Source organism: Empidonax traillii, unplaced genomic scaffold (genome assembly GCF_003031625.1).
Source record: "Empidonax traillii isolate 1590-97213 ecotype Southwest subspecies unplaced genomic scaffold, ASM303162v1 scaffold812:size654646, whole genome shotgun sequence".
NCBI classification, from domain to species: domain Eukaryota; kingdom Metazoa; phylum Chordata; class Aves; order Passeriformes; family Tyrannidae; genus Empidonax; species Empidonax traillii.
Window position 1 is genome coordinate 145,629 of NW_020956005.1, and position 23,816 is coordinate 169,444.

General features: G+C 47.7%; 1 protein-coding gene across 2 annotated transcripts in view; it reads left to right on the forward strand.

The window, feature by feature from the left end:
* Positions 1 to 23,816, forward strand: part of GRIK4 (glutamate ionotropic receptor kainate type subunit 4) — a 159,648-nt gene that overhangs the window by 77,246 nt on the left and 58,586 nt on the right. For both annotated transcript variants that reach the window (XM_027901778.1, XM_027901779.1), the window contains exon 3: positions 21,785 to 21,949. In XM_027901778.1, the coding sequence (XP_027757579.1) occupies positions 21,785 to 21,949 (165 nt within the window). The remainder of the gene's footprint in view (positions 1 to 21,784; positions 21,950 to 23,816) is intronic.

Here is a 23,816-nt window from a genome sequence, read left to right on the forward strand (position 1 = left end):
AACTCCGGCTTGAACGGAATCTGATGTGTTGAAAAGCTGCTCGAGTCCCTTAAAGAAAATGAGGTCCTAGCGGGAAGTCTTAACACCAGACAGAAGGGCTCTTTATTGACCACGGGATGCTGATTTCGGGAGGGTTCTGCAGGTGGCTGGGTAGTAAAACATCTCGGCTTGGTCTGGATGTGGTTTGTTTTTTATTTATTTTTTTTTTCCAGACAGTTAAGAAACCAATGAAGTTAAATTGGTAGAACTGTCTAATGTGATTACAGCAAGATGGGGATAAATGTGGTTTCGTTAGATGATGTTTTGAAGCGGGAGACTGTCATTTTGTGATGGAGAACTGAGATGACAGGGAGTACTGGTATTTGAAGTGCCTTTTTTAAGAATGACCTGCTCTGTCTTTTTGACATCAAACATATGTATACAGAAAGAGAGCACTGGTTTGTGGTTTTTTTTCTGGTGCAGCTCCGTTTTTAGTCCGAAGTTTTCTATCAAAGAAATTCATGGTTGTGGTGGGGGGGAAGCAAACCCTGAGTGAAAGTGGTTGAATGTGTTGTTTATAGTGAGGCTCATGTGCTAAACCTGGACTTGAGCTGAGCCCACAGTTATGTGCAGTTGTAGTGGCTCCTTGACCCCATAGCCTGCAAATTCCAGCTGGAATAAGGAGTCTGGGTTGTCAAGATGTTTTCCTTTCCGTTGTCACTGGATGAGAGATCCAAAATATTCCCCTTTGGGGCCACATGTACCTGCCTTTTCCAGGGAGAAGGCTCAAAGCTGACACTCAGCTCCCCTCTGGTTTCTTTGCCTCCTGGCTCTGATCTCACCGTTGGTTATTAAATGATTCACAGGGACTTCCCACTGCCCCTGGGATGCTAATTAAAAGATTTCCAGCCTTAAAAAAAAAAAAAAAATCCCTTTGCACTTTGTTGGTGTTCTGCAAGGAGCTACAAAGCAGGTTGGTGTTTGTGCTATTAATCCCCTGGGATCTCCAGGAGACCTGCACTGGCTGGAGCCACACACAGATTGATTTTTCCTGGTGATCAGAAAGAGAGGGAAATGCCACGTCTGATACCCCTTGGCCAGGAGATGAAATCTGGGAGGGAAGTGCAATTTCTGACGCCCCATGGCCGGGAGATGAAATCTGGGAGCTCGTGGATAGAAAAGCAGCAAGAAGGACAGAAGAGGGAGAAAGGCCCAGATCTTATTATAGGAAAGATGATATGCCATCAAATAAATAACACTGATGGAAAATGTAGGAAATGACTAATGTTGCAGCCAGAGTAATTGTTTGGAGAACTGGCATTTCTAGTAGGAAAAGATTTAGAGTGAGCTTTCAGTAAATAAAGGAGAAATTGGCTCTGAAGTTCAGGGCTAAGATTTGGCAGCTGAGATTGAAAAAGGAGGGGTGTGTGTGTGGGGGGGAGGTTGTTTCAGGTACTCTAAGGAAAGAAAATAATTTTTCAAGCTGCATTTCACTTAATTGAATACCAACAACAAGGGCTGGACCAAAAAAAAAAAAAAAATCTTAGTTCCAACAGAGCAAACAGACCAAGCATCACCTCTCACCAAGGCTGCCCCGTGGCACCCAGCCCCGGCCATCTGAACCTTCCACATCCCTGAGGATGGGAATTTATAATTATAACCTGATTTCCCCTTTTTGTGCTGTAAAAATCATTGGCTAATTTGCTCCTGGGGCAGCCTCTGGGGGGAGGCTGCTTGGACGAGGTTTCCTCGGAGTTCTCTGTGCGTGCGGTGGCAGCGACGGCGGCTTTTCCGAGCAGCGGGTGCTTCCCTGGGATTAGCTGGTTTCCTTCACGGATTCTGGGTAGCCAGGGCGAGGTAGAAACCCCTTTTGTGATGGGATGGCTTTATTGTAGTCTGGAACTGGGATTTCAGGCTGTCTAGGAGGAGAGAATGTTTGTGTAAACTAATGATCCCGTTTTCTCGCCGCCTTTATCCGCCTCCTGATCTTCCTGCTCCCTTCTCCAGCTGTACCTTTTCCACTGGGTTAATTCAAAGTGCAAAGCTCTGGTGATTTGAGCAAGTTAGTGAGTCTCAAGACACTGAGAACCTGAGGAAATGGGATGCCATCAAAGATCAGCTTCTGACCTTGTGCTCCAAGGGTTTTGCCCATTAGGGGCGTGGATGGGTGCAGGAGAACGGGTTCGTTAAGGGAAGCAGAGCAAAGCCAAGCCAGGTTCTAATGAGCTGCCCTGTGGAGCTTTTATAAAGGTCCGTGGAGCTGTTTGTGCCTTCCAGAATGTGGCAGGGGTCACCTTTTTCTCCCTCATTTCTCCCCAGATTCCTCTGATCAGGATCAAGAGGGCAGTGCAATGTTGAGGGCACAGGTTTGATCGTGGACCCTCAGGTTCAGGTTGTGCCTCAGGTTTGTGCTGGGACCAGACTGGGAATGGAATCAAAACCACTGGGAGCCTGATACCAAGAGCTCAGGCTGTGCAGAAGCTGGCAGGACACAGGGGGGAAAGCCTGTGGTGGTTTCCATTCGAGGCACACTCTCTTTGCACCCCTCATTCCTCAGTGGGAAGAGCAGCATTCCCACTGCCTTGTCCCCTAAGGAATGTGTCCTGGGAACCCGTGGAGCAGAGCTCCAGGCTGCTGACACTCTGATTAATACTGCAGCAGGGCTTGTTGTGCTGGAGAGGAACCTTTCCCCCAGAGACATTAAATATTAATAGCAGCAATAGAGACACAGATAAACAAGAGCGAGTTATAAACTTCATTTTGAGGGCATCGGTGTTAACTCTGGCAGCTCAGGAACGCGGGCCAGAGGCTGGGGCTGCATTTAAAATTCTTGGTTTCCACCTGGAACTTAAAATTCCTGACTCTGCCCTGCAGGAAAAAAACCCCACCTTTTTTCAGGTCTCTCTGTGGAGCGTCCCTGACCCTTGAAACGTAGATTCATCTGAAAATCCTCGTGACATATGGTGATAGTTTATAAATCACACAGGATTTCACATGTTTAAAACTTGCCATTTAATGGTGGAAATATCAGAGGGTTTTTTTTGGGATGATTGGAGCTGTGTGTGGGCTGGGCACTCGTCACTATAACTCCAGGAGCTGGGCATATATAGGAAAAGCACTAAATACTTCCAGTGCAGACTGGGAATCAGTAACGAGCGCTGTGTTTACTACTTAAACAGCTTTCAGATGAGAAATGATTGCAAACTCATATTTTAGTAATGCAAAGTATTATTGACTGAATTCAAAGTGAGATCGTTTATAACATGTCAAGTCAACTTTCCCACTCTTAATTTATATTGGATTCTTCTTCCCCAGGGGGTGGGAATGGGGGAGGCAGCTGCTAGCTGATGTGTCACACTGGAAGCAGCTGCTTTTTGGTGTTTTATAGGGTTTGGGTGCACTTTTGGCTGCATTGCAGCCCATTATTTAGGGAGGACCACTGGGATCTGGAATATATAGGGATGTAGAGCTGCATGAGCTTTTGGACCAAGCTGCCAGTGCATAAAATGCCTCTTTAAGCAGGTCTAGAAGCTGCTTCTGGTTGAACAATGTGAGGTTGGAGGAGAATTTCAGCTCCTCCTGCAAAGTAAGATGATGAAGAGCCACTTGTACAAACCCACCTGGGCAATGATCATCTCAAAGGTGATTTGGGAAACTCCAGTGGAGCAGAACTGTGGAGCTGCCCAGCTGCTGGCACACAGAGAGGGGAAAAAAAAATCAGGATAATTAATGTAAAAGAAAACAAAATCCAACCAATGGCTGCAGAGGGAAAAGAGCAATAAAATGAGCACTGCTCTGCCATCCCAAGGCTGACCAGAGGGGTTTTAAATCCCCTCTTAATAATGCATGCAGCAGCCAGGAAAATCAGGCTGGGAATGTAAAGGTTTAATATTAGGAAAAAAAAAAATCAGGCAAATAAATCTTTATTTCGAAATTTGCTCTCATTGTAAGAGAATTACATTAAGTTTCTTTTTTTAATGCCACTGGGACAAACATAGTTTAATCACTGGATTTTAGCATGGCCCGGCTGCAAATGTTGGGGTTGGTATTATTTGTTCAGATCTTTTCAAGCATTAACAGATGGTGAAGAGAAGATATGGAGGTTTTTGGTTGAAGATCTAATTAGTCCTTCCACACACAGCCCTGTCCTTTGTTGCTGGCCCCTGGCAGCTCCCTGCCCGTTTCCATGCACACTCTTTGCACCTCGTGGAGCTCCAATTTCCCCCTGATGAAGACAGACAAGTGTTTTACAGAATTGGATGGCATGCTTAGGAAATGGCCCTCATCACTTATATTTATGTTCTTAATTCACTCCTCAGTGGTAACTGGCGATCGTACAAGGCCCCTGTCATCTCTCCTGCTTAGAACACTGGAATATAGTTTGTCTTAGCATGATTTATGGCAGCAGGACCTTAAAGGTAATTGAGATTGCTGCAGCAGTTTCTTGAGGGAATTCTGAAGGGTGTCCTGGATGGTGGTGGGGAAATGAGAAGTACAGCGGGGCTGCAGGTGAATATCCGACTCCTTTTTCTTCCTTGGGCTCTGCAGTGTTGGTAGAAACATCTGCCCGTGCAGAACATGTGCCTCCACCCCAGAGAGACACATAACCACCTCCTCCTGCATGGTATAAAACTCCCTGTCCTTTTTCTTTGAACGAGACAGCTTAAAAGGGGAGGAAAATTATGGAGCAAAGTGTTTGGCTAATGCTCGCTTTCAGCGCACCCAGGCTCGCTATCATAACTCCTTCCAGGATGGCTTTTGGTGGCATGGCTGGGAGATGGATGGGGCTATTGTGAGCACCCTGATGGGAGTTCAGCAGCGTGGAGTTCAGGGGGAGAGGGCTGTGAATCTCTTGGAAGTGTCTTTCAGCCGAGATCCCATGTAGGCAACAGATGTTGTGCCGGGATAACGGCGGGTTTTTGTAAATCCGTTTTCCCCCTGATCTGGGGCCTGTTGGCAGATTGCTGCTGTTTGCTGGCACTGTGGCAGCAGTTGAACAGCCCCACTTGCTGGGAGAGAAACAGCAGGTCTTGATGCCACAGTGTGAGGCACCAACATAGAGCAACCCAGCTGGAGTGTCAGGTGGGGTGGAGTGTTCATGCTCGTGGCTGGAGGTGTTTGTTTGCACTCTGGCCTTTGCAGTGGAGTCACACACCCAGAACCTTCTGCCCCCGGAGCCACTGACATCTCCAGGCTGCCTTGAGAGCTCTGGTGTCACCTTTCTGTGGGCTCAGTGTTAGCTGGATGAAGGGATTTGTGCTTTAGTTGACCTTTCCGGGAGCTTCATCTCCCCAGCCTTTCCTATTTGGAGCTCAGCTATTCATACCCCTCCCATGTTAAATTAGATATTAGGAAAAGTTTCCTCACAGAAAGGTTTGTCAAGCACTGGAACAGGCTGCCCAGTCACCATCCCTGGAAATGTGCAATAAACTAAACTAAAATAAAATAGGTTTTCTCCCCTTTCCCTCTCAGGGATCAAAGTCAGGAAGGCTCCACCACAGAACTGGCTTTTTAAAATCCATTGTGAGCATGTCGTACACTTCCAGTAAAAACAAGAGCATTAGCAATAGCCATGCCTGCAGCCTGAATTATTGTAATACCATTTGTCTTGGTTATTGCAAAATATAACCTGGTGCAGAGCTTTGCTGAAGGGATCATAAAGTTTGTGTGAAAAGAGCTGGAAACCAAACAGAAAAGGGTTTAAAAAAAAAAAAAGTAATTAAATAGGCTCTGGCTGAGAAGTGGGGCATGAAGGAGGGATGTGGCTGTTGGACCCGTAGCAATGCTGATATTTTTGCTTCTCCCACTGCTCCTTTTCCATGCTGCTGGAATAACCTGCCTGCTTCTCTTGCCCAAATCAAGCTGCCACCCCTCAGAGCCTTGGAGCGCTCTCTGGTTCCTGCAGAGTGCACAGGACACCTGGGCTGGGGCAAGGAAGCCAGATGTGTGTGGGACAGATGTGTTTAGTGGCAACTGATGGGCTTAATCCGTGTTTTCCTTGGGGTCCTGTGAGTTCTCATGCCCTGTGTTTAGTGCTGACTGATTGGGTTAATCCATGTTTTCCATGGGATCATGTGAGCATCCCCCTTGCCAACCTTCCTTTCTCACCCTCCTGATCTCAGGAACTGGGGGGGATTCTGGCAGCCCCTTGGAGCCATTCCCAGGGGCAGGAGGGGAGGAGGAGGGAACCGAAAGGGAGGGATAAATGCTGGCATCTGCAACGTGGCTTCATCCAGTGTTGCTGAGCATCCCTCGCCCTTGATGCCGGGCTGATCGTGCTGTGACTCTGGGTGAGATGGAGATTTCCAGGAGGGCACCAGCGACGTGGAGAGCTGGAAGCCCCTTCCACCCTTCTCCGGGTGCTGCTCAGAGGGGCAGGGAGCAGCGAGGGCTCCCAGAAAGCTGCTGGCAAAGCGGGGTGTTCCTGTCCCGGCTCCAGAGCGCACGGAGGAGCAGCCGGGAGCTGTCCAGCAGCTGAGGAAATGAAAAGCGCGGCGTGCACTCAGGGAGTGCTCTGGCACGGGGAACAACCAGCCTGTACCACCTCCTGTGCCAGGGCTGTGCCCTGGCAGTGCCTCTGGGCAGGACACAGGGAGGTGACACGGGGTTGTCACCCTGGCTGAGCATCGCGCGGGGCTGGCAGCGCTCTGGGGTCGCTCGGGGGGCGGGGGGGGGTTTGCCCTGTCTGGGAGGGTAAGACAAGCTGGCACGTGGAGCCACGGCAACATCCAGCCTCCTGCTGCTCCTTGGTTAGTGGCTGGTGAGCTGCCCAGAACTCCTGTCAGGCAGGGAGACAGGCAGGCACATCTCCCTGAGCTGTTCGGTGCCGGGCTCGTGCTGCACCCCAGGGGGATTGCATTCCCCCAGCACCTCAGGGGGATTCCATTTCCCCAGCACTCTTCTTTTATTAATATTGCCTTGTTTTAACCCAGCTCTGAGGTGCAGATTGAACTCCCACCCGTTGCAATGGAGTTATTTTAAATGGGAAATAATTTCCTTGTTTGGAGCGTTCTCGGTGACAGGGGCATTCAGCAGTCCCAGGATCAGCACTTGGACTTGGCTGGTTGTGATTCAGAGCTGGAGATCTGGCCCAGGTTAAGTGCAGAAGAGTGTCTGTAATTGCACCTACAAGGAAAAAAGTATCTTCCTTTCATCACTGTTGGGCTAATTACCCTTGTCACTGGTAGTCCTGCTCCAGAAATCAATAAAGAACGAAGCTTTGCTTCGAGAGAAGGTGCATTTCTACAGTCTTCCCTTGGTCCTGCAGCAAATAATAGTAATAACAAATCTATATTTCTGCTTTTCTTGTTTCCTGTTATCTGGATCTCTTTAGCGAGGTAACACAGGGAGCAACAAGAGTGGTGTTCTCTCTTTTTTTTCCTTCTGTCCGTATGTTTTCATATTTTTAAATTAACCTTATCGACCCATGAATTGCAAGCTTGGCTCTGCAGGCTCCTGGCTGCCTGGGAAGTAGCTGGTAGTGCTCTGCTGTGCCTGCTGCCTCCTCTGTGGATGGGTTTTTGTACCTAAACCCACCAGAATAGAATCACAGAGTGCCAAACACATTTGGGTTGGAAGGGACCTTAAAGCTCATCCTGTTCCACCCCCTGCCATGGGCAGGGACACCTTCCACCAGAACACTCAGCTTGGTGCATTTTCATGTGTGGGGGTAAAGTGCTCATCAGCATCATGAGGATTTCTACCTTTTTGTGATCAAACCCCAGCACTTTCTGCCATTTCTGTCACCAGGTCTGTCTCTCCCCACCTTTTACCTGTCCCTGATGGACAGTTGAAGCTGAAGCTCTGTAGGGCATGTGATTATTTTTTTTTTTTTTTTTAGTCTTTTAAGCAAGCAATATATATTCAAGGCTAAAAGACACTCAGGAAATGAAATTGCTGGCATTGCTGCTGCTTGGTGGGGAAACTATTTCTGTCCCTGCTAATGGAGGAAGGGGGGTCCTGCTCTCAGCTCTGGGGTGTCTGAGGTGGGGTCACAGAAACAGCGTGAAAACAAGGGAGGAGAGAGGAGAACTAAACAGGAAAAGCCTCTGTAGGTGTTTTCATGCTGGATGTGTTCAGGTTTTCCCCCATCCTGATAGCTGGAAGAGCTGGGCACACACCCAGCCCTGGATGTAGGACTGTGACCAGGGAAACTGCTGTGGAATCCCCCCCACACCCCTCCCCAGGCTGTGTGTGCCCCGTGGATTAACTGCAGCAAGGGATAAGCCTCCTCCAAGCCTTCCAGAGGCTTCTACAGCCTGGTGTGAGCTGACAGGCTCTTCATAGGGGGACATCCCTGCCGTTCCTGTGACATGGAGCTGATGTGCTTTGGCTGCCGGAGAAGGGTCAGGGCACGGAGGGAAAGAGGTGAAATCCCACGCAGGCTACGAGTCCTTCATCCTCTCCGTGGGAAAGCAGAGGGTTTTTCTGGCTTCCCCTGCAGACAGAGAGCTCTGGGGCTTTGGCAGATCCGTGCAAATCTCTTGACTGTGCCTGCCGGGGCGGGAGGAATTAGGAACGTCAGGTTAAATAAGCTTTTTTTGGAAAGGGGAAAATCCTGAGAGTGAATGAGCTCAGAAACTTTAAAGGCAGGGACTGAAGTTTTCTCTATTGCTGATGATTAATTTAATGTGAAATGCAAAGAGTGGGGCTGGGAGGGAGTTCTGGAGTGGGTTCAGGAGTGTCTCTGAAGGAAGGCCACTGCAGTCGCCTGAAGGCGACATGGAGATGAGCTCTGCGAGGTCTGTATGAGAGTGGAAAGCTGGCAGCTTTCTGGCCAGCTGCTGAAAAAAACACCTCAGGCAGCTGGAGGCTGCATTGGAAAGGAAAAGCTAGGAAGGACCTCAGAATACCTGCTGACTGAATCCTGGGATCATATAGATTGGAAAAGATCCCCAAAATGATCAAGTCCAACTCTTGACTGTCACCACCTTGTCACAAGTGCCATGTCCAGTTGTTTCCTGAACACTTCCAGGCATGGTGACTCCACTGCCTCCCTGGGCAGCCCTTTCCAATGCTTAGCAACCCTTTTTCCAAGAAGAAATTCTTCCTGATGTCCAACCTGACCCTCCCCTGGCGCACTTTGAGGCTCTGTCCTCTCGTCCTGTCACTCTTTGCCTGCCTGCAGGCTGTCTTGGGGTGGCTGGGTTGATGCTTCAGACCCTTCTTTTGCTCATCTTCTGAAAACTCTCACCCCTGTGCTCATCACCCAGCTGTGCCCAGCCCACCTTTGGACCCTGGACCAGTCCCTGAGGGAGAGCTGGTTGTGCCCCCAAACCCCCTGATCTCCTCCTGATCAGTGGCTGGGATGATGATTTTATCAGTGCAAACCATCAGGGCACAGCTCTGGGAAAATGCAGAAGAGCTTTATGTGTTTTCTTGAAAGCCACGTTAACGTGACAGTTTTAAATAAAATAAAGGAACAGGGCTGGAGGTGAGAAAAAGCACATATATAATTTCTCAGTGACTGCTCCCAAAGCTTTTTCAATTTGAGTGTTTTCCCCCCTCTGATGTGTGAAATCTGAATCTGAATCCAGGCTTTCTCTGCTCCCTTCCCTGTTGACCTCGTCAGAAATGCTGAATGCAAGAAGGGAAAAAAAAAAAAAAAAAGAACAATAAATTGCTTTATGTACCTCCAGACAGGCAAACCCTGCACTTACCCTCAACAGGCAGCCTTTCCCATCTGTTACCTCGCTGGGCTGGCTCCAGGTTACCTCAACAAGAGAACTTAATTGAGGCAATGTCATGTCAGGAGAGAATGATACATCCATTCTCACACAATCACTTTGGTAACCCGTTTCACTCCTTAGCAGAACCACATTGGGCTTCGTGTCTTGCAAGGTTTGTGTTTTTTTTTTTTTTTTCCTCCCTCCCTGTCATCTTTCCAATAATAATCTCCTTTCGTAGTATTTTTCATTCACACACAGGCAAACATTTTAACACAGCCCAAAGTGAGTGTCCCCGTGTGCTGGTGCATAATGAGGGAGAATCTCTGCTGTTGGAGTAGATGAAGTGTGTGTGAGAACAGAAGGATTATCCCCTTGCAGGGAGATGACACGAGGAGACAAATGGGAGGGTTTTAACAGTAGTTAGAGACTCAACGGGCTGTGAGCGTTCCCTTCCTGTCATTATAACGCCAGGTAGGGAGCTGGTGTGTGTTCAGAAGTTATTTCTGAGCCTGTCCTGAGCGTGTTCTGCTCGCCTGATGGCTGGGGCTGAACCTCTGTGGGTTTGAAGCACCTTTGTAGCGCAGGAAGCATCGCTGGTTAATTCAGCTGCCTCGCTTCGCTCGCTCCCTGTGCAGGCACAGACGGGCCTTTAGATGGATTGAAGTGTTTTAAAATGGATAACTAGTGTTTTTAAAACCAGTGAACTCACCTGCAGAACAGATCAGAGGTGGTGATGGTGGTTTGCAGATGAAGCTCTCCTGGCAGCTCAGTCCTTGCAGGCAGGAGCAGCAAACGGGAGGGTTTGGGGGTGATGGTTTTGACTGGGGGGTTCACTCCATGCTTCTCCCTGATTATTCCAGGGAATCCCTCTGCAGCCAGGAGGGGATCTGGCCCACACAGCCCAGCCCAATCCAGCCCAGCACCTGCTCAGAGATCCCTCAGCACCCAGAGCTTCCTCCCAGCGCTCAGCCCGTTCCCGTCCCTCTCCTCCCTTCTCCCAGTCAGTACTAATAAATGGCAGCGGGGTGGGAGTGGGAGCTGTGTTTATCCCCTGCATGCCAGGCAGACAATGAACCTCATCCTGCCCAGATGGCACAGGCTCTCCTCCAAGCTGATAAACAGGGGCTGGTGCCATCGAAACGGGCCCAAACACGGCGAGTTACGGCGCGAGTGTGGTGATTCCGGCGCCTCCAGTGACCATCTGGACACACAAACTGATTTTCTATTTGGATAATAAAAGCCTCTCCTACGTCTCCAATATTAGCCATGGATGGGGATGCTAATTGATTTAATTGAGGCTCTCAGTGCTGAGCTGTGGGCATTGCCAAGCTTTTGCAGCGTGTAGGTACGTGGTGGGTTCCAACGCCTGTTTGAGGGGAGGAAATTGGGGGGGGAGTGTGAGCTCTGCTTTGGAGTTTTGGGAAAGGGAGGGCTGGGGGAGGTTCTGGAGTCTGGATGAGGCAGCCCCTAAGCAATAGGACAGAACTTTGCTGCTCTTGGTAGGGCTGGAGTCTCGTTATCAGTTGATTTTGAACAAAAATTGTCTTTTCATGTTTTATTTATACATGCACACGTGTGTGTATATATATACAAACAAATATATATATATATATAAATATATATAAAAATATATAAACAAACACATATTAGATTTTGGTTGGATTAAAAATAAACTCACACCCAAGTGATTAATACCCCCTTTTATGCTAGCAGCATTTTGCAGTTTTGATCCTGAGCCATTCTGAAACACTGAGGAAAAACCTGCACTGAGAGACTTCCAACATAGTGAGAGCCCTCTCTGCCCCTTAAAAAACCTCTCTGCTGGGCTTGAGAAATCTTAATTTTTTTTGAAAGACACCAGTTTTGTCCTAGAAGACATTGTCAGGAGGGTTTGTGCCAAAAAATTATCCCAGTCTGTCTCTTTTTTTTTTCCCCTTTCTCTGACCTTTTTCTAGTAAACAAACAAAACCAACAAAAAGCAAACCCTCAACCTTGCAGCAAAGTTATTCCCCCCCTTGAAGAAGTGGCAAAAAGTGACCTCCTGCAGCAGTGACATAATCAGAGCCAGTTGCATTAGAAACTACTCTCAGATAATCTCAGGCTATTACTCAGTGCTGGGGAATATTCCTGATTATTAATGTTCTTCATTGTGTTAAGGATATGTAATGGTGTGACATTTGGGATATGTGTTTCATAGGAAAAGCACTTTACCTGTTCTACTGGAGTTTTTGCCTCTCTTCAGGGAAATATTTTGGATTTTTTTTTTCCCTCTTTGCTTTCTCCTGTTTAAAATAGGAGGGGATGGAGTGGGTTTTGTTGCCTTAATTTCCTGTTGATTCTGCTCCATCCAGATTCCTCATTAACTGGTTAATCAGGGACATGGGAAACACAGCCAAGTGGTTGGTTTTTTTTTGTTGTTGTTGTGTGAAAGGCATGTTGGGTTTGGAGGCAGTAAAACAAAACAGCTCAGAGGAGGGCACCTGCAAACCACCAAATTATTGGCCTGAAATCCTTTTCTCTCAGTGGGCAGCGGATTGGGAAAGGGAAATGATGATGGTTCTAGGAGCAGGAATGGGAATTCCAAAAGATGGGAGAGTCGAAGTGTGTGGCTTAGTCTGGGGAGATCGTGAGAAGAACATCAACAATCTGCTGGGGAGTTTAATTCCATTTTCTCAAGGGTGGAAGCTCCTCTCAGCTGGCTCCCCCAGGAGATTGCAGAAATCCTCTTCCCTGATGCCGGTGCCTTGTTAATTAGACCTGACAGATGATAATGAGGGAGAGGCTGGGACTGAGCAAGGGTAGAGGGAATGTCATCACTCCTGGGGAAGTGGGGGAGGAGGAGAGAGCACAGAAGTCCAAGATGTCCAGGAGTTCCATGAGGTCACTCGAGGGGATCAACCTTTGCCATTTCTGGTGGCAGAGGTGGTAAAGTGCAGGGGAAAATCACTAACCCTGAGGTGGGCAGCAAGGTTTCAGGGAGGGCAGAGATCCTCCCATCACAGCCCCTTCTGATGCATGCTCCTGTGATCGTGGGAGATAGAATTTTTTTGGTGTGTTTTCTTTCTGTGTATTTTTTTTTTCTTGTAATTATCAGGAAACTGCCGGAAAAAACCGCTTTTCTCTCACTGGCAGGAGCACAACACCCACTGATGAGTCAGGGGAGGAAGAGCTCCTATTTAACTGGAAAGGATTACTGGGGGAAAGGAAAGGGGAAGAATAGCTGCCAGAGAGCTGTGGGATGAATGATATTTGTTTAAAGACACATTAGAAGATTAATGCTGGAAGGTAAGGTATGAAAGCAGCAGGGCCTAAGTGTGGTATTAATGGAACCCATTTTCATTGCCATCTCCTGCAGGAACTCTTTGGAAGTACAGGAGGGGGAAAATCACTTTACAGTAATAACTGTTATTTATATAAGAGAACAGCATTGGAGGTATCAAAATGTGAGGTTTCAAGATAATAACTGGACCCTCACAATCATTGTTATCCATTTAAGAGACAATTCTGTGATGGTGAGGAGATGGAGGAAATAGCCCCAGTCCCGAGACTGACCGTAAATGAAGTTTATTTTATTGTTGTTGTTATTAGTCTGTTCCCAATCTGGTAAGATTGTGTTAGGGAAGAGGCTGGAGGAGGTGAAGGAGCTGGTAATCATCCTTGCAGAATTTTCTGGGACCATTTGATGGGCTCATTAGAGACTCAGGGCCTCATCTCCAGAGTCTCCCTCCACTGCTCCACGGGCAGGAAATCTGCCTTGCACAGAGCTCTTCTGCAGGGATCAGGAAAGATTCATGAATGATTCATGAGGAGGGGTTGGGGGCAGCAGGGAAAGGATGATAATAATGTTCTCCATGTGTCAAAATATAACAATAATTTGACCGGCTCTAATTTTTAATAACCGCTGGGTTTGGGAGCAGATGTGATGGATGAGCTGGAGCAAACCAGGGTCTCCCAGGCTGGCTTTTCACTTCAGAGCAACGAGGCCATTCTCTGAAATATTAGAGCCATGAAGAACCTCTGGGGCTGTGGGAGGAAGGAGCAGAAAGCTGAAAAAAGAGGGGAGAAAGGGTTCTGGCCTGTTTTCATAATTCCAATTAGAATAAGTGGTAGACATGAGCCTCAATCCATCCTGGCTCAGAGCAGTGCCTGAGTGGGAATTTTATCTCTAAACCTCAAGTTTCATGGAGTGAAGCTTTTCATACAGGCTAGGGTTTGGTTTTTTTTTTTCCCTTTTGCTCTTGAGAAGGAAGATTCAAAGTGAACTGAGAGGGGTGGCCAGGGGTGGGGAGATTTGGGGCTTTGGTGGTTTGCTGTCCCAGAAGTGGCTCTGGAAGAGGCTGGGGAGGATGATAAAGCAGCCCTGTTTCTCCAGGCAAGTTCTACTGGCTGGGATAATGAAAAAGAATTGGATCCTTGAGGGCAGCTGACACAGCTTGCTGCCTCCAAGATGTTTTCAGTGCTGTGTTAAGACATCTTTTATAGACTTGGAGAACTAGTGGGAACGTGGTGCTGCCTGTGGCTGCCAACCCTGTCTCTTCATGAGACAGCAGCCCCTGGACCACCCACTGGAATACAAGCTGCTTCCAGCCTTCTCACAGTGGGAAAGAGCCTTGGAAAGACCCCCTGTCCCCCTCTCCAGGGTATGTTTAGGCTTGCAAGTGTCAGAGCACCCGTGGCTGCATTCAGCTCTTGGAGGTATCCTCCTTTAGGTGGTTGAAAGTAGGAGGATTTAATGATCTGAACCGTGACTTCAATTAATCAGTATAAATGTTGCTTATTTATAACATAAACCAGAGCCTATGGATAGCTCTGTTGTTTAATTAAGCTTATCACTGTGAGCCTGATCCAGTTTCGTGCTGCATTAATGTCACTAATTCAGTGTCCCCTCTAAGAAGCTTCATAACAGACTGCAGGGGATGTCATTCCCTGCACTCAGCCTGGCTGGGTCTGCTGTGTCTCATTCCTCACCCAGTGTTGGGAGTGATTCCTCTCCAGCTCTTCCATCACTCTTAACACATCCTGGGAGTCTGGAACAGCTTTTCCTCTGGGTTTCCTCACCCTTGTTCACTAAGAGGTTTTGTGTCTGATTTAATTCACTGGCTGCAGCTGAGCTCTCTCTTTTCCCTCGCCTTTCCCTCTCCTTTCTTGCTCTTGACTTGCCCTTTCCCATTTCCACGTGGTGTGTTTGAAGCTCCTCCAGATGCAGGAGGATCTGTAACGAGCTCCCAAAGCTGAAAGCAAAAAGCTGTTTGCCTAAAAGTTGTTCTTTACCTCCACAGAAGAGCCTTGTGCTAGAAACCTTGGAGATTCCTTGGGAAAACTTTGAAGGATTCTGTGGTTGTTTTCTGCTGTGCCAAGGATTCTCCAGGCAATGTTTGACACCCCACTTAGGGACGGTCTCTGGGGGATGCCGAGACAAATTGCTTGGAGCGAGGATGTTTCTGTGCATCACTTCAGTCACTTAGGTCTCTGTAGATCCCTCCTCTCAAAAAGTCATCGAAGAACAAAGTGGGGCTGCTTTTCTTTCTGAACAACTGTAAAAAAGTACACTGGGATTAGATGAATTAGCTCTGTGCTGCTAAGATGGATAGAAAGGGAGGGAAAACCGTGTCAGAGTCCAGGGAAAAGAAAATTGCTGTTTTGCTTTCCCATCCAGAAGTCAGGGAAGAAGTCATCAGGGGAGAAGAATTGCAGTGGGCAGAGCATACTAAAGAGGGAAGGCAGGAAGACATTAAAGTAACCTATTAAATTGCTGAAGGCTGAGAGGCAAAAAATAAATAAATACAGGCTGTGTAGATTGATCGATATTGGATCTGAAGGGCTTCCACATCTGGTGTGGCAGCTCTTTAGCATCTCATTTCAGCGTGACTCAGCAGGAAAAGTTGTTTGTTCTACCAGTAAAACAGAGATGAAAACGATCCTGAGGCACATCAGCCGAGGGCTGGAGTGTCTTTTATAATCGGATCAAACTCTTTCATGTGCTTTCATACATCTGGATCCTCTGCTACAGGGCTGGGGGTTCCAATGTCACCTTTTCCCACCCTTCCTTCACCTTCTGCTCAGCTTTCCTGTGATCACCTCCTGCTCTTAGGCTGGGTTATCTTCCCTTGCACCTCTGTACCCCAACATCTGGGCACTGTGGGGGTAGGGAGGTGGGGAGAGGTTGCCAGTGAGGTTTCCCATGGAGCACAGGGAGCAGAGGCTCTAAAGGGCAGCTTGATGGGGACAAGTTATTCTCTGATTTACATGCTCTGAATTGCCCTCAGAAGGTCCTGACCCTCTCTGCTGTGAGGGTGGGCAGGCCCTGGCACAGGTTGGGCAGAGAAGCTGTGGCTGCCCCATCCCTGGAAGTGTCCAAGTCCAGGTTGGACGGGGCTTGGAGCAACCTGGGACAGTGGGAGGTGGAATGGGATGAGCTTTAGGGTCCCTTCCCACCCAAAGGTTCCAAACATAGTTTGACTCTTCCATCCACACTGTGCCCATCCTTGCAGCACTGACCCATTTATCTTCATCCATGTTTCTCCTGATGTGCTGCTGCTTCTGGGGGTTCCCATCCCCCAAAAGATCTGTCAATAGTGCTCACTTTGTCTCTGTGATGTGCTTGAGTGCCTGAAGATTGAAGCACAAGTGTCAGGTTTTGTTGGCAGTGAGTAGAAAGGCTGAGGTCCTGCAAGGGTTTCTGGAGTCTCTTGGCATATTAAATCTGTTTATTTGCCACGTGGTCCTGGAAAGCCTTGAGGAGCCGCTTTATCTCTTCATGCCTCCCTTCTTCATTCATCACAAGAGAAAGACAAATGAGAAGTGAAATGATTTTCAATCTCATCTCTTCAAAAGAATTGTCATATCTGCTATCTACATCCAGCATGGTCGGTCCTTGTCCTTGGATCCATCTTCCAGAGCTTTGTGACAGCAGCAGTGGCCAGTGATTTGTAACACCATTAGAACCAGGTGCAAAATGTCTCTGAGCTCTCCCCATTAATGAAAGCAAACCCCTAAATCCCTCACCACAGCAGCTTTTCCCCCCTTATCTCACCTTGACACTGGGGGGATGTCCGAGGCTGTTTGCTGGCTGTGTGTGAATTAATCAGCTGGCTGGGGAAAGCCTGGATGTGGGGCCTGGCACTTGTCTCCTCCAGAATTTGGGCTAGGCTGTGCATTCCTGATGTTTGCCAGCTTGGGGAGGATCAGGAGGTGGTGCCAGAGCTGTGACATCCTTTAAATAATGAGATGATGAAAGAAGAGCAAGTGCTCTGTAAGTGCTTGGATACCAGGAAAGGGTTAAGAGGGATATCATCACTAAAGCCCCACCTATATAAATGGGAATTCAGTGACTTTGGGGATGCCCTGAATTCCTTGAATCCTGTAACATGCTGTCCAATCCTCAACAGGGTGTGAGGAAACAGCCTCAAGCTGCAGCAGGGGAGGCCTAGATTAGAAAAATTTCTTCATGGAAAGGGTCATCAGGAGTTGGAACAGGCTGGCTAGGGCTCAGTGGTGGAGGCACCATCCCTGGAAGTGTCCAAAAAACCTGTGGATGTGGCACTTGGGGGACGTGGTTTAGTGGTGAACAGGCTGGTGGTGCTGGGTGATGGTTGGACCTGATGATCTTGGAGGTCTTTTCCAACCTTAACAATTCCGTGATCAGAAGGAGGTTCAAGAAGTGGTTCCCTCTGCAGGAGGCAAAGTGCCAGGCCTGGGATTGTTCCTCCGGTGAAATCCCTGTCAGCCAGTAAATCCCAAAGTGTTTTTGTGGTGCTGGAGGTACAGAACATGCTCTTTGTGGCTACCCTCTGTCACCTGGGGCTCTGCAGCAGCTTCTTTTCCTGCTTCCCCCTCCCATGGAAGGCTCTTTCCCTCACCAGTGCCTCTGCCTGCTCTCCAACACCAAGTCCCAAAGCTGCATTAATGAATTGCCATCTCTCAAACCCATGATTACAACTATAAATCCTGGTGGACTTCCCCCATTTGTTTTTTTTGCCTTTTTTTTTTTTTTTTTTTTTTTTTTTTTTTTTTTTTTTTTTTTTTTTTTACACATTGTTTCTTCCCTCCTCATTCTTTTTGCTCGCCTGCAAGTGGCACTTGGGGTTTGTGTGGTTATTTTTCTTGTGTTTATACTCTCCACAGACTTAATTAAGTTCTTGCCTGCTTCTTGGCCTTGCCAAGTTTATTGGCCCCACCAGGGCTTCCCAGTGCTCTCTTCCTAAAAACCACAGCTGCTGCCAATCACCTGAGACCGTGAAAATGGGCAAAAAAAACCCCCACTTGCTTTTGAAACCCAACTTGACATTATGGGAACAAAAGACAGAACAGGAGAATAATCTTCCCAACTTCGCTCCGTGTTTTTAGGCTGGTTTTCAGGATCACATTCCCTGACCTTACACTTCAGGAGGGGCAGGGCTTTCACCTGGACCAGAGGGATGATTTTTTCTGGGATACAGAGGTTTTTTATCCCAGCATGATGGACAAGTCATCACCTTCATTCTCTTTTTTTTTTTTTTTTTTCCCCCCTGGAAACTCCAGGTCTCAGAGAATGTAATTCTGATTTTATGTACACAGAGCAGTTAATAAAGAAGATAAAAGAGAGATTGTGTTTCAAGCAGTGCAAACTAAAGCCCTGAGCTGTTTTTATCATGTCTCCCCTTCTCTCTCTCTCTCTCCCCTGAATTCACTCCCTCTGGATAACAGAAAGGAGAGGGAAGCTCCATTTAAATGCAGATTTCCCATGTTGGCCAAGAGCAATAACTAGCCCTGTGCTGCACCGAGCACACAAACATTATCAGGTCTCTTTGTGGAGGAGGTTTGATGTTTTTAGATTCTTCCTTTTCCTTGATGAGATCCTCTTCCCTCTCAGAGTAATAGCGCGTTGACGACTTTTTATTTTATTTTTAAGCAGCACTTCAGAGGTTATAATGGAAACACAACCCCACCTGTTTCTCCACTGGAGCTCCACTTGACAGCCCTGTAATGAGGAACTGTGCAAATTCCTTCTCCTTTGCTGGATTGACAGCCTGAAGGGTTGATACCGTATTCAGCAGGGGAAGGGAAAGTGCAAAATAAGGCAATTTTGCAGCAATTTTTTAATCACCTGACCCTTCAGCCCCGTGGGTTTGGAGGCAGTTTGGGGTTCATGGAGTGAGGAGGGGTCTCCAGTGGCACAGGAAACACAGGTGGCTGAGGAAGAGGGAAAGGAGGAAGGGGAGATGTGGGGATCTGGCGTGATCCCCCCACACATCCCAGGGCGTCTCCTGGTGTTCCTGAGCAGGACTTTGGTGTCTGAGGAACGATCTGTTTTTCTGGAGTGCCTTTGGGTTCCCCATGGAAAGGGTTTTCAAGCATTGGCAGGGGCTGCCCAGGGAGGTATTGGAGTCCCCCAGCCCTGGAGGTGTCCAAGGAAGGACTGGATGTGGCACTCAGTGCTCTGGGCTGGGGGACGAGGTGGGGATGGGGCACAGGGGGGGACTCGGTGAACCTGGAGGGCTTTCCCAACCTGAACGATTCTGTGAGTGTGTTCAGAGTATAAATCAGAAGAGGCTGTAGGTGTGATCTTAACCTGTCAGATGAGACACCTGAGAAATACTGCAGACAGCTTTGTATCTTTTTAACTTAGAGGGACAGGTTACAAACCATGAAATACGTTTCCTAAGCCAGAACTTTGCTAAATCTGCATCTTCAAGATGGAAATCGTGCTGCTGAGCATGACTCTTTACATCTCAAAGGTATGAAAAGCATGTGAGACAAACGTAAATAAAAAATGATCCTGTTAACAGGGAAAGGTCAGCTGAACACAGTTTGCCTGAATCTCCTGGTAGCATCTGTTCCCTGTTATTGTTATAAAAATGCTACTTCATTAGGTCTCGCTCGAGCCGTGAATTAAGGGGGGGATGTTGTAGCAAGACTTGCAGTGGGATTAGGCTTGTCAGAGTGCATCTGTTGAGCCTGGCTGGTGGCTCTGAGGAACGGGGGGGATGGAGCTTTTCTGCTCTCTTAGCCCTGCTTGAAAGCCAGCTGAGGGTGGAAAGAACTGAATTTCAGCGCTGTCACTTGTTGCTGGAATATTGATTAACTGCAGCCCAGCAGCTCTCAATGCATTTCCAAGGGGGTGGACTCTTCTGGTTTGGTGCCTCTCAGGTTTATGGGTTTTGTGTTAAGTGTAAGGAAAAAAAGGCATATTGACCAGAAAGATAATTATTGCTATTTTAATCTATCGAGATTTGGACATCCCACAGGAAAAGATGCTTCAGCCAATTATTCCAGAGGAAAACTCAGCCTGTGCCAGTCCTTGGGTGGCTTCACTTGAATTGTTTGACCCTCAGTCCCTGGGAAATCCTGAACAACCCTGAGTTGGGCATCACAGATCCAGGTGCTCCTGGCTCCCTCTGAAACGTTTTCCTCGTAATTCATAGGGAAGTTGTCCAGACCAGAGACATTTATCATGCTTGGGAAGACAGGAGTGATTTTTGAGGGCAACCAAGTTCAAAGGCTTTGCTGTAAGTCTTCAGGATTAAAGATTTACTTGATGCATCTTCCCATATTTAATAGACAGGAGGAGATGAAAGGGAATTTCTAGAAAGATTTCCGTTCATACTTAATGATGCCACTATGAGATGAGCTTTGGCACCGTGTCCCAGGACATGAAGTTTTAAAACCAACCTTTTTTTAAACATTAAATGACTTTTTTCATGCTCTAGCTTTAATAAATAAAGATTAGTTCGGCCTCATTACCTGCTCAATCTGAGGGCTGGTTTAATATTTGGTAAAAGTAACCCAAGTGTCCCAAAATGCAAGTTTTGCTGGTTTTCTATCACAAGTCCTGGAGTTCAAACTCAATCAGAGCTGAGTAAGGAAGAGTGTTGTTATTTTTTTTTCCCAAGTTTTTTTTTCTCCCCTCACCTGTAGAGAACTTTTCAAAATTTCCAAAAAATAAGAATGGAGAATCCTATCCTGAATTGACACCACAAAAAAACCCAACCCTTGTGCGAACTCTTTTGTCAAGGTGGCCTGAGGAAATGATTCAGAATGCTTTGGTGTTGACTGTTTTATATTTAAAATGCCTTTAACTGCACATTAGTGGAAGTGGATTTTGTTTGAAAACTGGCAATTAGGAATAAACTTGACAACATTTCCCAATTTAGTGATTTTGCAGCTTTTAAATTAGAAACTTAATGAATCTCAGAATGCTGACACGCACTCCCCCACCACTGATCTTTAATTTTGCTGTGTCAGCCCCCTGAACACGAGCAGCATTTTGGGGACGTTCATCACACTCCAGCTCTGCTCCCCATCCTGCTTCAGCCCCTGAGCAGTCCTGGATGGCATCGCTCCCTTTGGGTTGTGATTTTTGGGAAGGGAAGATAAGCCTTGGTGCCTTTTTTTTTTTTTTTTTTTCAATGTACACAACAAACAATAGCTCTGCTCTTCCCCAGATCTGATGGAATTGCTGTGCTCTGGGAGGAGACCTCCTGTTAGCAGGGACAAACCCAGACGTTGCGCCAGCTCATAACAAAATGCTCAACTCTGATTCCTTTCTTGCCTCCCCTCAAGAAAACAAAAATAATACCCCTCACCATCTCCCTGTGCCTAACACAGATTTGAGTGGGCAGCCCCAGGAGCTGAGTTCAAGAGTCGAGCGCTTTCTGTTTGAAAAATATTTGTCCCTCCCCACCCACGGCTGCCCACGTGCTTCCTGAAATACTCCAGCTATCAGCACCGGATCAACGCTTCACAGCAACGATCCCAGGCTACGTGGGGACGTTCCTCCTTTGTTGGGACGTGAGGCAGAGCCTGCATCTGGGTTCCTGAGGGCTGCACAGCTGGATGTGCCTCTCCAGGAGCCCCAGGGGTGGGTGATGGATGCCACCGGCGCGCCGACAGCGTGGGTGGCTGTGCTGTGGCATTCCGACAGGTAGCACAGCCACTGCTGCAGGGATGTCACCACCCACCTGTCTGGCAAAACCCTGGGAGGTGGGTGAAACAGCAGGAAGGGCCGTGTGGGAAGGAGGATGCGCCGAGCGTGGCGGTGACGGGAGCACAAAGCGCTCGCGTGGAGATCCCGAAGGGACTGGGGGGGGCGAGGGGGGTGGGGACGTGCACGGAGTCCCTGCCACGCCTGACCACTGCCAACCCCTTTGCTCCCACAGCTGCCATCCTGGATGACCCCATGGAGTGCAGCAGAGGGGAGAGGCTCTCCATCACCCTGGCCAAGAACCGCATCAACCGCGCGCCCGAGCGGGCGGGGAAAGCCAAGGTGGAGGTGGACATCTTCGAGCTGCTGCGGGACAGCGAGTACGAGACTGCAGAAACCAGTGAGTGCCTCTCCCTGCAGATGGGCCTGCCCCACTTTCTCCTCTCTGCCAGCTCGCTGGAGGTGCCTGGCACACTGGGTGCAGAGGGAAATTGTGGGATGGTCAACTGGGATAAACACCCGCCTCTCTGCTCCTCTCATCCTCACACAGACCAGTTTTCATTTGAGGGTGTAGCTTGGTGTTGTGAGGCGAGCCCAAAGCTTGGACTGAGAGGATCTGGGTCCCCAACAGGCTTTGCCACCACTCAGCTCAGCGGTTTGGGACAAATTACTTCCTTTAATCTGTGTGTCAATAAAGAGAGGCAGCGATACGGGAGGTGCTGATCCTTTGGAAAGCACTTAATGGTGAGCAAATAAGAGACTCTGGGCAAGTTGGGTGCAATTAAGTTATTTTTAATTCCCCCTGGAACTCTGTGTGTCAGCAAACATGACAGCTCTTCCAGAGCTTGAGATTGGCAGCAGATTTATTTACACAAAGTGAAGTTTTTCAAGCGATGTTTGAAGGCATGGGGATGAAAAAGAGCTAATTTTGAAAGAGCAGGAGATTTCCCACGTCACTTCCAAGTGCCTTATTGAAACAGCTCTCTATTAGAGTTGTTCCTCTGGACCCCCAGTGTGTCAGCTCCGTGCTGATGAATAACAGGGAAATTGATGGTCAGCATCCCACAGACCTTTTGGGAGCCCGAGTGAAAGGAGCCCAAAAGATCTATAATAGTTTCTTCCTGTAAGAGGAAAAATCCTTTGGAACAGGATGGCTTCCCTTCAGAATCATTTCTGAGCTGACCTTTAGAGTTCAAGGGAGGACTATAACTTTTTATTACCGGTTGGCTTGAGAAAGCTGGAGAAATCATTTTTAATAATGGGGGTTTTAGGCTCGTTTCCCAACGGTTCCATGGCTGTGCAATCTGCAGGGTGTCCCCAAAAATTGTGGTGGTGTGTGGTGCTCTGGGGAAGGCTGGTTTCTCACTCAGCAGTGACTCTGGGTAGGTGTATGAACAGGCTCCATGGGCCTGCGAGATCAGCACATCCTTCATTTCCTGAATTAGTGTTTGCATTATTTATAGAAGAGTTCAGTTAATAAAGTGCGTCTCAGCAAGTACCTGAGTGTCTATTTATAGAGCCTGTCACCCGTGAGGCAGCGCAGATTAAAATCATCACAGGCAGCAGCACCAGGGGCTGTTTAAAACAGCAATTCTCCGCTGTTTTGGATCCCTCATCCCTCTTCTATTTCCCTGGTCTTTCCCATCTGCCCAGGATTGTGCATGTCCTGCTTTGCCCTCATTTGGCATCCTTTGAAGGACCCAGTGGCCTTTTGAGTTCCATTCCTGTTCCTCCCCCATAAATCTCCTGCATGGAGCAGCGTGTTCCTGTTGTTGAACTGGGGGCAAATGATGTGTTTGGGGAGAATGTGGGAACAGGGTGAGTGAGGGAGAGGCCACCTCCCATTTCCAGTTTGCATCTCGGGGTGATTTTCTTTTTTTTTATTTATTTACTTGGGCTTCTAGAATGTAAAAATTAGGAATTGGAGCAAGCTTGACTTGATTTTGGTGAATTTTGCAGTATGTTATTTGCCTTTTCTTCAGAGGGAAAAATGTCTGGAAGCATTTCTTTGAAAAGGAAAAAAAAAATCTGGATTCTGCATGGCTCTGCTATTAATGTCACTGAAGTTATTCGTGATTTATACTGGTAGTAGAGGAGAATCAGATCCTCTGACTTAAATTTCAAGGGCTTTCGTGCCTTTCAAATGCTTTAATACAACGCTGATGTTTGTTATGACACATAATATTAATAAAAACTGTTTGGATGCTTTAACCTATGACTGCAAAGCTGTTATACAGCTGTTTAATACTGTTCTCACATTTCACACC